Below are 15672 nucleotides of genomic sequence, written 5' to 3'. Positions count from 1 at the left end.
GACCCCAACCCACTCCACCGATAACTCAATTGTCATCCTTCGAACCGCTTATACGTCATATGTTCCTTTAATGCTGAATTCTGAAACACTAGGTAAGATAATTATCTTGTGTAGATGATGATCAGTGTGTCATCATATCTAGAAATGACCCTGTCAGCTGACAATGTCGAAAAGTATAATCCAATAACCTGGGAATCTCGAAACCTGCCTGTTGTGGATTCAATACTCAAGGAATGGGTGTTGTGTATTCCCTTTCATCACTTATCTCATTCATTATTCATTTTTCATCATCTTCAATCCAAAAATCAATAGCATGGGGTGTAAAAATCAAAAATACAATTATATAGGCCTATATATATATCAGGTGTTTGAAAACAACGACGACAACGTTTGGGAGGTGATTCCTGATACCAAGATAAGACAAAAAGTGTAGACTATCTTGGGTGCACAAATGCTTTCTTTCGGAGTTATAGGCTGCCGAAAACGTGAAAAAATGAACTTTAAAGGGTCATAGCTCCAAAACTATGGGACCTATCGTAGTCTGGTCAAGACATCACTTAGGAACTAATATATGCCCTATCCAAATATCCATGTTTTAGAATCCTGCGGTACTTCTGCAACAATTTTTATAGAAGCAGTTGGAGAGTACTTCAAATATATGACCGCAGCTAAACTCCCTCTATAAATTGCTTCTTGAGTACCTTAGAATTCTGAAACATGTATTTTTGCATAAGGCACATATTAATTCCTAAGTGAAGTCTTGACTTTACTATGGTAGGTCCCATACTTTTGAAGCTATGGACCTTTAAAGTTATGCTCTGTTATAATTGCTAAACCTTGCTCTGTTATAATTATGCGAAAATTCGCAATATCTTTTATAAATATTTACAACCTTTTGAATACTTAAATGCTATAGAAATTTTAAAATTTAAAAATATTTAAAAATATATTCCAAATATGCATGATTTTTACAACTTACCTCAATAACTCTTGATGATTTGTGATATGTTGTGTCATATACCCATTTATGACAAGGTACACTGTTGTTATTAATATCCAGAAAGTGACAAGAGTCGAAAGAATTGTCATTAGGATTCCTTGGAATTAAAGAAAGCACTTCTGAAGAGTTCCAGGCAAACGCCTGATCATCCTCCCCCGGCAGCATGCATCTGGAAAGACAAGAACGGATTTGTTGGAATAAATAATATTTATTTTGTCTTATGGTAATATGAAATAAGGTAAAAGGTCACATTTAAGCCTAGACTTGGTAAAATTTAGCTTCTTAAGGAGTTTGGTTTACCAAAAATCAAACCAAACTCCTTGACGTGGTATACACTGTGGTACTACTATATGTTTTTAAAAGATGAAGGATTTGTATACTTAATTTTGATTAGCGTTCATTGAACTTGCTCTTTTTGTATCAATAAAATTGTTATCCATTTTAAACTGGGCTTCATGTGAATAAAAGATTGATAACGTTGTCGTAATCTAAGTTCAACTACTCTGGTTTGTGATTGCACATTATCTGATAATATCGGGTTTGAAAACTTTGTTACTGAAATACACAATCTATCGACTACGTTTAAACACACAATAAACGCTTGCTTCTAAATTACTCAACATAATTCTGCACAGTAAAATTCTCTTCTGGAATGTGCGGTGCGAGTGAAATATTCTATAGTATCGAAGTTGTTCTAGAAGAAATATTCTATCGAAGTTGTCTTTCGATAAGACGAAAATTAGTATATACTAACAGAATATCCGTTCTTTGCACGGAAATAATAAGTTTCTTTTTCGACTTAAATATCTGAATTTGGATGTAAACGGGATCGGAAGTGTCACTGTTCGTCTCAGTGACCACGAAAACTATGGATTCCAACTAATAACGATCATTTTCGATCATTGTTATATATCTTCCCCCTTCTCTTTTCCCAAGTTGCGGAGCAGAATTTGGATTTAAACAATATCGGAAGTGTCATTGTTCATCTCAGCAACCTCGAAAACTATTGACTCGATACTAATATCGGTCATTTTCGATCAGTTTTATATATAACCCCCCTTTCTCCTAAGTTGCACCGTCAAAGTGAAATAACGGAAACTATTCCAGGTCCGCACCTCATCTATGTTGAAAATGTGCTCGAGATCGGTTCGGTGGTTCAAGAGTTAGGAAGTCACAAACGTAGTCACTTTTATTTTTATTTATAGAATGATTCAAATATTTTTTCTTTGTACCAATTTCTATCATCGCATTAGAAAATGAAATAAAATGATTAGAAAATGACCACCGTGTCCCAAGTCATAATTTGAAATTCAAATAATGATTAATACACGGTAAATTGATTTACTGTTTGATATTTGTTTTCAAAGTCCAGCAACTCATAGCTCGTCTAATAACCAATTCTCTGTGGTTTTTTAAACGTAACACACTATGAAGTCAAAGTCCAAAATAACTCCGAGAAAAACAAGTTCAATAACCTTACACCAATTTTACACACAAAAACAAACGTTTCTAACTTGACGTTTTCCAATAATACAAGATGACAGTCATCAGCTTCATTTTAACTGACTTCTAGTTTACACATCATCGCCTTCAAAACAAAAGCACAGCGGTTGAAACTACGATGTGCGTAGAGGAATGTTTTAATTATAACGAAGAAACAACAACATTTTCACTTTACGGACTTGTAGATACTATTTTTCTAGAAGAAGTAACGAAAATATACAAATATGTATTCTGTGAACAGAAATAGATACTATAGAGTGGCGTTTTACTTCGGACTAGGGTAGAATTTATTGACATTAAACTTTTTTCCAAGTTTTAATTACAATTTTGCTTATACTTAGGTAGTTACTTTTGAACTGTTTGGAGTAGGGCGGCCCAGTGGCGAGGGGCTTCTCTCAGATGCGAAGGGTTCCTAGTTGGATCCCAGAATGAGTTTATGGTACCCCTGAGCTTTCTCGGAGTTCTTCCTTTCCCTCCTACATATTTATTGTATCAATTCCTTTCATAACCATTCACTTACATGAATGATCCACCTTCTTTACCCTACAAGACCGCCATAGGACGTAAAACGAAAATTTCATTTCATAATTTTTAATGTGAGCAAATATATCCTAATATATATAACTAGCACAAGCGCCCGTTCTTTGCATGGGAAAAATAATATAGGTAAAAAAAAAAAACTTAAAAGTAAAGAAATACGTGAAATACATAACAACAAACAATTCCTTCACCATTGTCCCTATCGATTCTCGGTACTTGTAACCTGCAACACAGCAAAGTATTGTGTGTTGCGCACCTCGCAGGCACTACGCGAGTAGTTTTACTACGTATATAATGCAGTATCAGCTATAAAAAGAACGTACGTTTCCTGTGGATTAGTGTCTACTGGCCCTTGTTCTAATGGAAAGTATGAGAAAAAAACAGTTCACTTCATCATTTAATTGACCTTATTAAAATTCATAAAGCTGTAAATCTGAATTCAAAACATATATATATTTGGGTTTGATTTCCAATGGGAAACTCATTGCAATTTTAACTTTCCTCGGTCTTTTTGTTTCGGTGTTTCCGTTCTATTCCGTAGAGACCTGCACGGGCCGGACATGGCCCGAGGCCCGAAGCCCGGCCCGGCCCGCGGGCCGGGCTTGGGCGGGCCGATTCTGTAATTTCTTTGGGCCGGGCCGGGCTTGGGCGGGTCGAAACTGTTCTTTCTTTGGGCCGGGTCGGGCTTGGACTGGCCGACAGTAATTTCTCTTCAGGTAGGGTTGGTCTGGGGCCGATCAATTACAATTCTTTAATAATTATAGACTTTCGTTAAACGATAATTAGTATAAAGCCAAACGTTGAAGAAGTGTGTCCGTGAAAAATGTTACAAAGAAGGCAATAGCTATTTACAGTTTGTGTCGCTTAGCGGCTCCACTTTCACTATAGAGGATTGCAGGTATTATGCGGTTAATTGAGCTCTGACCTTGACCTTCACTGAACTCAAAATATAACAAGGAGTGGGAATGTTTTGCCTGTCGCTAAACAATATAGCCATCTTCACTTTGTGCTAAAAATCAATTAAGTTAGATTTTTGTTACAGGGAATGGAGTTTTTGTTCTCTCGATGAGAGGCAAAGTTCTAGGAGGCAATGGTACCATTCGGAAGGCAAGCGTTAGGTTGAGAACCAGAGTTTAGAAAATGTTTCTGAGGTTAGGTCAAATTTAATACTAAATTTTGAGAAAGATTGGGGCTCGAGCTATTTTTTTAAAAAATTTATCGGGCCGGGGTCGGGCCAAAAACTTTTAAAATTTATCGGGCCCGGGCCGGGCTTGGGCCAAGAATTTTAAAAAACTTATCGGGCTGGGCCGGGCTCGGGCCGAAAATCTCCAAAACTTTTCGGGCTCGGGCTGGGCCGGGCCTAGGTACGTTCGGGCTGGATTGGGCTCGGGCCGAAAAATGCCCAGCCTTTTGAAATAATACTGCTTTGGGATTGAACTACGTCAGGAATAAGAGGGAGTCGTTTGCAAGTCTGAATATATATATATAACACAATTTCCCAGACTAAACTATGTGAAGATTACTACATTTTGACAAATCATAGTGATTTTTTTCCTCTATATGATCCGGATCATTCCCAATGGTTTCGGTTGAAATCAGTAACGGATAAGTGTGTAAAAGGGGAGTAAGTTCTCATGAACTTCGAAATTTCCTTTTAAATAACAAAGAAACTATTTTGCTAGATAACTTTCACAAAAATGACTCAATTTTGATGTAATATGGTGGGTATAGTTTCTTCTTTTCCACTTCCACTTAGTTGTGTCATAATAGGACAATATTGAAAGAGTTAATTCTATTTTCCTTTTATTTGTTTTAAACACGTTTTACAAACGTTTTGTGAAAGTTTTACTAATTTTATGAATTAATGTGTTTTGTTTGAAATTACAGACTTTCATCTACTGTTTGGTAGCCAGTCATCTCATCTTATAAAGTATATTAACGATATTTTTTTTCTTAAAAATGCCCTATTTCCATGAAACATTACGTAATTTTCTTTCATGCCTTACAAAGATCTATAGCTTATGATTGACATTACACAGTAGTAAGAGAGAAAATTTGCCCTAGTCTTATTAAAGTTTACAATGTTATATTTTAGGGTAAACATTGTTTCTTTTTTTAAAAAAAAAACTGATATAATGAAGCAAAGTATGTGTTTTCTTGGAAAATTAAGGCTTCAAACTGAGGAAGGTCAATGCCATGTAAATGTAAAATTAAATAAATAATATTAAAGAAAACTTTCGTTTGCTTCTTCAATATACAGCATTAATAAATATAATAAAATTTAATTTGTGGAGAAGAAATAAGTAATTCAAATTAGCATCAAGGTCTCTTGGCATTAATTAAGAAGAAAATAAAATTAAAATTGAATTTGCGTAAACGAAATAAATGTAATTTTATCTTCAAAGGTTTCTTATAGGTCTCTTAAAAGTGGATTGAAATGAAAGTTAGTTGTATTTTATAAAAAAAAAATAAATAAGATACCTAAATCAGCTCTAAAGTTTTCTCAGGCTTTAGTTGGTATGAACATAAAATTAACGTTGGATTTTATAAGCAATAAATAAAATGCCTAATTTAGGTCCAAATGTCTCTGAGGCATTAATTGGGAGCTAAAATAAATGTTTTTAGTCCTTTATAATCGAACAAAACAAACGTTTTGAATAATAGAAAAAAGAAAGAGCCATAAAAGGCAAACATTTTGAATGTGATTCCACAGTCCTATTAAGTCTGCCTGGAGAATTTCTTCTTTGCGGTCATTTTGTCTTCTTTCCAATTCTAAACTATTAGAACCCTAAAATGTTCTACGGGGTTAAGGTTTGGTGATCAATTAGACTATTATATATATATATATATATATATATATATATATATATATATATATATATATATATATATATATAGTTCTGAATGATCTAACCATGGTTGAGTGCCTCGAAATGTGAACACTAATGTTGTCTTCCATAAAAATAATTCCTCTTGTTCTGGAATTTTTTCGCAAAGAGACGGAATCAATGTATTACCCAACACTTAGATGTAAGTTACACTGAACAGGAATGATCTTTCCCGGTCCTGTAGCATTTTATGAACCAAACATAACTAAGAACTTCGATCCTAGGAGATATCAGTATTACTTTGAAAGAATGTAGAATTTTTAATTGATTTGTACGACTAAGATACTTTATTATTTTGTTTATGTTCTCAATAGTTACTGAATTAGCAATTTACAATTGTTATAAGTACTCTACTATAATGAACATTTTCTTTGTTTTTAGTTGACTTCTTTTATCGTAATATGGTTGTTCTATTAGTCTTGCAATCCATCTGAGATAAATCAGCTTTGCGCAACACTCAATTACTCTTCTTTCGTGTGCTTTTATCTCTTACTATTTCCGTGATTTATATTAGGAAATCAGTAAACGTAAGTTTACGGACCTCACTGTTTAATTAACAATTCTTAAACAGCAATTGCAAATATAATAGTTAAATATGAGTTTTTTTGTTCGTCTATCTCTTTAATCTTTTCTTTGCTTGGCAAATGTTCTCATATCAATACAATAATTTATAATAATAATAATAATAATAATAATAATAATAATAATAATAATAATAATAATAATAATAATAATAATAATAATTATTATTATTATTATTATTATTATTATTATTATTATTATTATTATTATTATTATTATTATTGTTGTTGTTGTAGTATTATGTGCTGAGCACAGCTTAAAGCGAAAATACAGCACTATTTTATACTATACAGTAGTAGAAAAAGAAGCAAAAAAATAAGATATTATGCTAGTTAGATTAAGAATGAGTATTTACGAGTAGTTAGAGTAAGAATGAGAGCTAAGGTAAACTCTGGTAGTATAGTCTGAAATAATTCCTAAGTTACTTTATCGGTCCTGAAATAAAATCGTTCCAAGATATAGAATTATTGTAGTTTGTTAGAAGCCTACAGATTCAAACATTTCTCTCGACAGGGACGTACGCAGGGGTGGGTCCTGGGGGTTTGGACCCGCCCCGAAATTTCGACTTTTGTGTAAATTTAGCCTAGTTTTAGGGGCGATTTTAGGAATTTTAATATAATATACCCTCATATTGAATTTGAACTCCACCGAAATAAATTCCTGCGTACGCTACTGCCTCTCGGTTAAAATTAAAATTTAGCTCTTGTATTATATCTTAGAATTTTCAGGTGTATGTTGTTTAAAGGGTAGTCTGAGTTAAAGCAGTTGTCAAATATCTTTTCTATAGAAGTCGAATCATGCTTTTGTCTTCTCTCCGATAATAATTTCAAATTTAATTCGTTCTCAAGTAGTCAGAGTGTTAGGGTAATAGTATAAACCTAACTTAAAATATAATATTAAAATAAAACATTTCTGAAACATTTCAATTCCATTGACAAGTGTCTGTTTTAATATACTCTTAACATACTTCTAATTCTAATCTTACAAAAATATTACTATATAGTAATAATAACAATTACATAGTTTATTCTGTATTGGTTCTATTTTGTTTTGTAGTAGCTATAAGCTGTGTAGCAGGTTAGACACATCCTTGGTGTAATTATTATCACCAAATTATCGCTAACAGTGTGTAGTTATAAGAAATCAAATCAGGTATTATATTTATATTTGAATAATTTAGATGAGTTAAAAAGTAACAAAAGCTTAACTTTCAATAATAATAATAATAATAATAATAATAATAATAATAATAATAATAATAATAATATCGAAGGAATTATGTTTAATAAAACCTTCTATTTTTCTGAAAGCACAAATAATAAAATAATGTAAATGCTAAATGTCTACGTAATAAAACAACAACACAAAATAAGAAATTACAAACCTATAATACATGTATGTTTCATGTTGTTATGGAACTCTCACCTATGTTCTGGAGTTGCAGCTACAGTGACCAAGGAGAGCATGTGAATACCAGCTGTGAGTGCCGACAAAATTTGTAGTAGAAACTGTTCAAATTGGTAGCGACCGAAGTCACCTGTAGAAAAAAAAAAGAAAAAAGAAAATTAACTTTTCATCATTTATATTATTCAAATAAAGATAGTTCATTCATATATAATATAGAGATTGTGAACAGCTGAGTATGTAGTACTATGAATTCTGTGCTCATGATCTAGCATTTAATCTTCGGTGACGGCATTTGTGGTTTAGTTTCAGCAATAAACTGTAATTAGGTTTCATCTAATCACTGGATTCCTTCTCGCTTTACCTAATGACTCTCCTAGTACTTTGTAACGTACATTTAAAAAAAAATCTAATCCTATCTTTAGATAGAACGGGAATTCTCGTTGTGTTTAATTTTCACAAAAAGGATATTTAGATTTGAAGTAATGCTATTAGCAATTTTATCAAGTTACTTTCAGAGCCTCTTGAGTCATATACAGTTTCAGCAACCCTATAAAATTAAATTAGTAATCGTGGAATACCATTATTATGTCACAGATTTATCTATGGGATGGCTACAGGCGTGATGTATGTTCAACTATACAAAGCTACAGTTATTGTGCTTAATTGTACTTTCTTATATAAAATATGAATAAATCTCGTAGATTTCTGGATTATAATTAAAATGGAATATGAACTCAGATAAATTTTGTGTAGTTCAAGCGTTATAAAACCTATGCTGGAAATGGAATTTCAATCGATCAAATAAATGGACGGATTTCAATGGATAAACGCTTACATCAGCCATTACCTACTCGTTGCTCTGTGACGCTATAGCTGCCTTTGTTTTTCTTATCAGTAAACTCAAGAAATAGACATAAGGATCAAATCGAGGAACTAATCATTTATAAAAAGTTTGAAGTGTATGGCATGTGTTATGATTTCTGTCTCCTTTCCTGGGAATATTATTTTTGCAAGTTGCAAGTTTCACAGTTAGGAGTATGTATGTCACTGTCACAAAAAAATGTGCTATTTAAGAATATATTTTTTGTGAAATGAAATGTTTCAGTTTTAAGTCCCACGGTTATTCCGGCTAGGCTAAAGGAGACGGTGATGATGAGAAATGAATGAAATAGTGGAATGAAGAAAGGAGAAAACGGGAGAACCCCGAGAAAACACACACACAGTGTTTGTCCACCACAAAGTTCACTTGGCTTGAGTGAGGATCGAACCAGGCACCCCACGCACCAAAAGTGAAATCTCTACACTGAGCTACCGCAACACTATATTTTTTATGTATAAAGTAATAAATAAATGATATTTCAATAGAATAAAAACTATCAATTATTATTGGCGACAAGTGATTACTCAACAATGATCAATTACGCCAATTAGTGATCAATTACTATTGGCGATTACCTTTTAGTCGTATAAAAATTGTTTTGTTAGATTTTCTTAAAAATTAGGGATGACAATTTACCCTCAAGCATCTAATTTTGTTCAGCTCGACGACAGATTGCAGTTGAACAAAAATTAAAGTCTACGATTTATAGTAATTTTAAACTCTATTTCTTCTATCATTCTGTGTATTGTTGTCTTACTAGTGTCATAATGAAAAGTTTGTTTGTTTCAGTTTAATCTTAATAGGAGGCGTAGTTACCGTGCAAAATGAATTGTAATGTTACATTTTTTCTCTAAAACTGTACATAAGGATTTACGCTGACTCATACTGTTTGGTTAGCTCAATAAAATCTATCTCTTGGTATACCTAGATACAATCATGTCTCTTGTTTGGTCATAATTTTGCCGTTAAATACTAATAATGCTATAGAATTAGACATCCTTAAATAAGGTGTTGTGGAAAATTGAGGAGATTACATCAATAAAGTTGTGAAATATGATTGAGTCTTAGATTATACTTTCACTCAAAGGCGTTTTTCTCTGCTACAGTATTCGTGAAACTCGTCAAGAAAACAGAAACAGAGAACTAATCTAATTGAAAGCTCAACTCGAAGCATGTAACTTTTTATATGTTCTTAAGATTATATCGTTGCCGCTTCTAGCTGACGTTCGGCTACTTACACAGGAACTTCAGCATATATACATTGACTTGTTAAATTGTTTATCAAAATTTCCTTTTTCCTCTTCAGTTTCTTTCATCTATACTTTTTCCAACAAAATAATTTCAATTTTGTTTCACCATTAACGCTGCACATCATTTACATAATTCTTTAGTTTTGGCAAATACATAAATACAATTTTTTAAAAAAAGTCACAACTAAAGCGATACAAAAAGCCAAGAAATTGAAACAACAAAAGGTCTTTGACACAAAATTTTGACATATAGTTGTTCTGAGGGTTTTCAATAAGTTTCTAGAAATCCCTAGAACTACATGTGAACAATATAAGAAGTAATTAAAAAGAGAAAGGTCTTTTGAAAGATTCCAATCGGAATGGTCTGCTACTGGAGTCAAACTTAGAATCTCCCGAATGAGAAGCAAGAACGCTAGCCACTATTCTATGCTCTCTCATTTCTTTTACATTTCTGAACAAAATCGTTAGAGTCGTTATTCTCGTACGAATAAAACTCACCCCTATCAACAAACTGCTCTTTCTGATTTTTTAAATGAAAAAAGTTGATTATGTTATTGTAAGGTTGTTAATGAAATATTTATTAATAATTTATGAACAAATTCGTTTAAGCTCTTCTCAAGAATATCAAAGTAAAAAAGTTATCACCAGCACTAAACTAATTTTGTTGAATTTTTTAAGAATAACTTAAAGACCTAAGGAAGATTATGTGCTGTGGAGGATATTGTATGGTTTTAAGTTTCTTGATAAAATGTTTATAACAGATATTCTGGTTGCTTTTAGAATTAGGCAATAATGATTCTTGATGAACTTAGCTGATTGAATGGAAAAACATACTGCACTGTATGGAGAAGTGTTTTCCAACAATGCTGATGATTTTAGAGTTCTATACTTTCTATGTTGATTATAATAGCACATACTTCTCATCTGTTTTCATCACTCACAGTATTGCTGTTAAAATTTGAAATCTCTTTCCTTCATTAATCTATCAAATATCCACCGTTTGACACGAGTTACAATGTAAGATGTTTCTGTGTGAGAATGGGAATGATTCCAAGTCAAGACATCACCTCTATTATGAAATTTGTTGGCGCAGTTATCCCACTGAGACATGGCTATTTACCAAGAGATGATACTAGTTTGTGCTTTAGTTTGTTTAAAACACACCCATTGTGTAGGGATTTTAAGACGCATTGCTATAGAGTTAGGTTGCCTTTTCCTCTGCTTTGGCAAGATGTAGTAATCAAAGTATTCATTTTTCAATGTACAATAACATAACGTTTTTTTTTTCTTGTGAGATAATGAACACACATGATAATGCATTTGGCTTATTTTTAACGTAAGTAGTCACGAACATGTTAACGCACACATTTCTTAACGTTCTACCAATAATAAGAAAAGAGAACTATGTACATGGCCGCCCGCAGAAGCACTTATTGTACCCCTGCAAAAGGTTTTTAGTTCTTGAAAATACGAGGTGTGTGCAAAAATATCTAACTATTTTTTCCCGCTTTAACCAACGAAGCGTGGATACTTTCTTTAGTGTAGATATAGAGGGAACGCTCATGTGCAGTCTTGATTTTTTTCCACCCACAGTAAGCGTTAGTCGCTGGCAGTTGGCCTACAAGTGAAGACATATAGTGAGCTATCGTTGGATTTCAGTTTTTTGCAAACTGGCTGAGAAACTTGAGCAGCGATATTGCATCAAATTTTTCCGAAAGCTTGGCGATATCCAAGCGGAAACCATTCAATCGGATCGGTACATTCAATTTTGAACGAAAATTTGGGCATGAGAAGAGAGTCTGCGATATTTGATTCAGGCTTTCATTGCTAAACAATATTCCTGTGTGTCGTCAGGCTCCCTACTCACCTGAAATGGCTTCGTGTCACTTTTGGTTATTTCGCAACCTGAAAATGCCACTAATCGGCACTGTGCTTGTGTGCCGATTTGAGTCAAGAGAAGACATCATACGAAATGTTACGGCACGGTTGCTCAGCATTCCCAAAACTGCGTTTGAGAAGTGTTTCCAATAATTGCGCGAGTGCTGGTTGAGGATGTGCATTACGAAGGAGACTACTTTGAAAGGAATTACTGTTTCGCATTTCCAAATCAATAAATGTATTTTAGCCAACAAAAGGTTTGATTCTTTTTGAACACACTTCGTATATGACAAAGCATATTCATTTGCTCTCACATACTATACTACTTAGGAAGTTTATATTAAATACTATAATACTATAATTTATTATTGTAGTTACTGAGGTAATTTATTACTGTGTAGGTAAATAATTACAATAGGTGTTTTAAATTATGTATTATTTGCACGCGTGCATCGAAGTGTTTGTATATTCGCGACTGTGCTTGTGTGCCGGTCTTTTGCACTCACCCCCACCCTTGGGCTTGGGTTCTCATCCCTCTTGGCGGGCGTCTCTGACTACATGTTTGGCTTTTATTCCTAAAATGTCAAAAGAGAAATCACATCTACTGGTATTGAGCTGCCAGGAACACTCTGCTAGATATTTAACACGCATTACCTAATAGACTTATAATGAAATATTAGAGATTAAAAGAGGATGTGCCTAATCTTACTTTCAGCTTATGAATGTTGTTAGGCCTATTACTTCAATATAATACACAAAGTTGTGGAAATTGTGTTGGAATGAATGCGATGAGTGTAATGCTAGATTGATTTTTCTTGGTGTCATTTTTCGACATCGAAAACACGAATAATAGGACTTACTATTCAGGAAACTTAAAATCCCATCAGGATTTAAGTCCAATGAGTTAGCGGGTACACAAACAATATTGTAAGATCATCTCGCAGAAAATACGTCTTTAACACTTACATCATCTCGGTTCCAAGAGAGCTGGATTGCAAGACCGTGGATCATATCCCGGCTGATATGGTATTGGTTCACACAGAAATCACTTCAGTCTATAAACCCAAAGACTAATGATCATGGCACTAGTAAAAAGTGTCCATTATCATAAAAGGTACCTCAAAGACTCCAATTTTGAAGTCATTTTTCTCGTGACCCAATGGACGAATAAGTTTAAAAGTAATTTTATTGGATTCACCATCCTTAAATTAGTATTGAAAAGCACTTAGAAATTTATCGACGTGTGGGTACTATTTATTAGTAACAGGGTCGTTAGTTCTTTACAGAAAATAATTAGAAAGTTAACCTTTCAGCACTGACATAAAACGCGAGTGTTTTTTTCTTAACTTTTACTCATTTTGCCACCTTCACCCTTACTGAGAGTCACTTTTTTGTACATGATGATGAGGGTAAATGAAGATGAAAGTATCATTATTATTTGAGACTGAGCGTAAGGTTATTAATATTATGTGAGGGTGAGTGAAAGTGAAGGCGAATTAGTTGACTGAGGTTAGGGCCATCAATATTATTTGAGGGCAAGGACGAATGATTGTGAACGTGAGTGTGAGTGAGGGTTAGGGAAAGTGCCCATCTCTGAATTATATTGAAAATCTTTTAACTTACTTTAGTCCTTTTCTCATGCAGTAAATGAAATGATAATAGGTAAGTAATATTTCGTTAATTGAAACCAAAAGACGATAATAATGTAAGGGGGAAATGATATCAAGATACAGCAATAGGTCTGATTGGAAATTTCTGTACTTGGAAGAAACTTCCAGTTTTCTTTCCTTCCTTTGTTTATATATTTATCGCCTTATATACATACACCTTGAATAATATTGGAAGAGATAAAAGTCACCACTTCCAAAACCTTTCACAAAGAATAGTAGATTATGTGAGTTGTTGATCAATTGTTCATTATCTGTTGAAAGTGCTTCAGATTATCTGGTATTTGTGCAAAATATTTATCTTTCACTATTCCCACAGCTAAAATGTTAAGTTCCAATGTTTTAAGTAGACCTTATCTTATGCTACGATGGCTTAATTTATTTGTCAATTATTTCTTTAGAGTAATTGAAAAGAATATAAGCACATACTGATAATAATAAATCGACAATATCAACCTATTACAGAGTTATTTACTGATAATAAACATTCTATGTATACTCAAATATAACCAGCCCTAAAATGTAACGTATATTTTGACAATCTGTTTAATATGTGGATATAAGCACCCCTGTTCGACCCAAGAGAGGATCTCTATGCAATCTGATAAATACAAGCTTGGACTTGGACTGTACATGTAATGTTATGGACTAAGACATTAAAAATTTTCATTGTCAACATTTTCAATTTGTTTTAGTTCTCCATTCTTACGGTATTTTTATGTAGAAAAATTAATGGCAGTATTTTGTGATTGATGATGGTGTTATCTTAAGTTTCACCACTCGTTGTCGACATTCCCAAATAATTGTTTATATTGTAGCTTTTGTTTTGTATATCGTTCCAGACGTCCCGGTTTTGAGGGGTTGTCCTGGCGTCCAGGCCGGTTTCGTGTTTCAGTCCTGGTCAGACAAAGAAATTTAGTTTAGCACTTTTTCCGAAGAGGAGATTAACCCTTTTAGGATTTCCACTTTTTGAGGTAAATTTTAGACTTTCATTCAAATAGCTACTGCTTCCTTACTATTTATCGTAGAATCATGGTTCATACTTCGTTTTTCCTCGGAATAGAGCATACTTTCTAACGGTATCACTCGCATGTCTGTATTATACACCAGAAACGGAAAAAATGGGTAAGTCCGGGAGATTTTTGCGCCCCTCTAGCCCGGGTCTGGGTTCACGTAGAGATCTGAATTTAAAAAAAAAATGTACATAATACATGTGCAAATTTTTAAACTCGCATCTTGAAAACTATGATCGGGAGAAATTTGTGAAAGTCTCAAGGTGACCCATTGTTTCATATATATATATATATATATATATATATATATATATATATATATATATATATTTCAAAAATGTTCTGCGTCATTACTAATGGTTCAAACGCCAATTTCTTCAATATAACAAGACCTTTATAACGGTACCACTCGCATGTACAAGGGTGTACGCAGGGGGTGGGTCCTGGAGTCCGTACCCCCTCTAAATCCCGACTTTTTTTGTAAATGTAGTATACTTTTAGGGTCAATTTTAGAAATTTTCCTATAATTTAGCCTCAAATTGTATTTGGACCCCCGAAACGCTTTAGACCCCTCCCGAAATAAATTCCTGCGTACGTCCCTGCGCATGTAACATACACCTGAACCCGAAAATTCGAGAAAATCCCGCCAAAATATTGTGCCCCTCTAGCCCGAGCCTGGGTTCACGTAGGAATCTGATTAAAACAAAAAAACGTTATTAAGCACAGGATGCGTATGCAAAATTTTAATCTTGTATCTTGAAAACAAAGAGTAGACAAAATTGTTGAAAGTGTGAATTTACAGGTACACACAATCCATGTTCAAAGTTTCAATCTGATATCTTGAAAACTAAAGGCGTGAAAGTTTTTTTGAAATTTATCTTAAGAAAAAAGTCACGCCCCTCCGCCCCCACTTGGCGCAACCAAGTTGGCCATCCGGTACCAAAACGCATCTAGGGTGTTTTTGTTCTATCCTTGATTTGACCAATAAAAAATCCTGCTTAAATACCTGTTAAAGAACCTAAATAAGTTGTCAAAGACGATACTAAGCCATGGTAACAAAAGTT

The 15672-nt window shown here is 33.5% G+C and overlaps 1 protein-coding gene across 1 annotated transcript in view; it reads right to left on the bottom strand.

Annotated features, from left to right (window-relative positions):
* The window catches only part of LOC145661488 (organic cation transporter protein), a 168632-nt gene that overhangs the window by 96021 nt on the left and 56939 nt on the right, over window positions 1-15672 (bottom strand). The window contains exons 2-3 of the mRNA XM_081726807.1: window positions 7939-8050; window positions 980-1169 (exon numbers count right to left, since the gene is read on the bottom strand). Coding sequence (XP_081582933.1) covers window positions 980-1169; window positions 7939-8050 — 302 coding nt within the window. The remainder of the gene's footprint in view (window positions 1-979; window positions 1170-7938; window positions 8051-15672) is intronic.

Source organism: Thermobia domestica, chromosome 1 (genome assembly GCF_964235325.1).
Source record: "Thermobia domestica chromosome 1, izTheDome1.hap1.1, whole genome shotgun sequence".
NCBI classification, from domain to species: domain Eukaryota; kingdom Metazoa; phylum Arthropoda; class Insecta; order Zygentoma; family Lepismatidae; genus Thermobia; species Thermobia domestica.
Note: the sequence above shows the minus strand (reverse complement) of the source record. Positions and strands in the feature narration are given on the sequence as shown.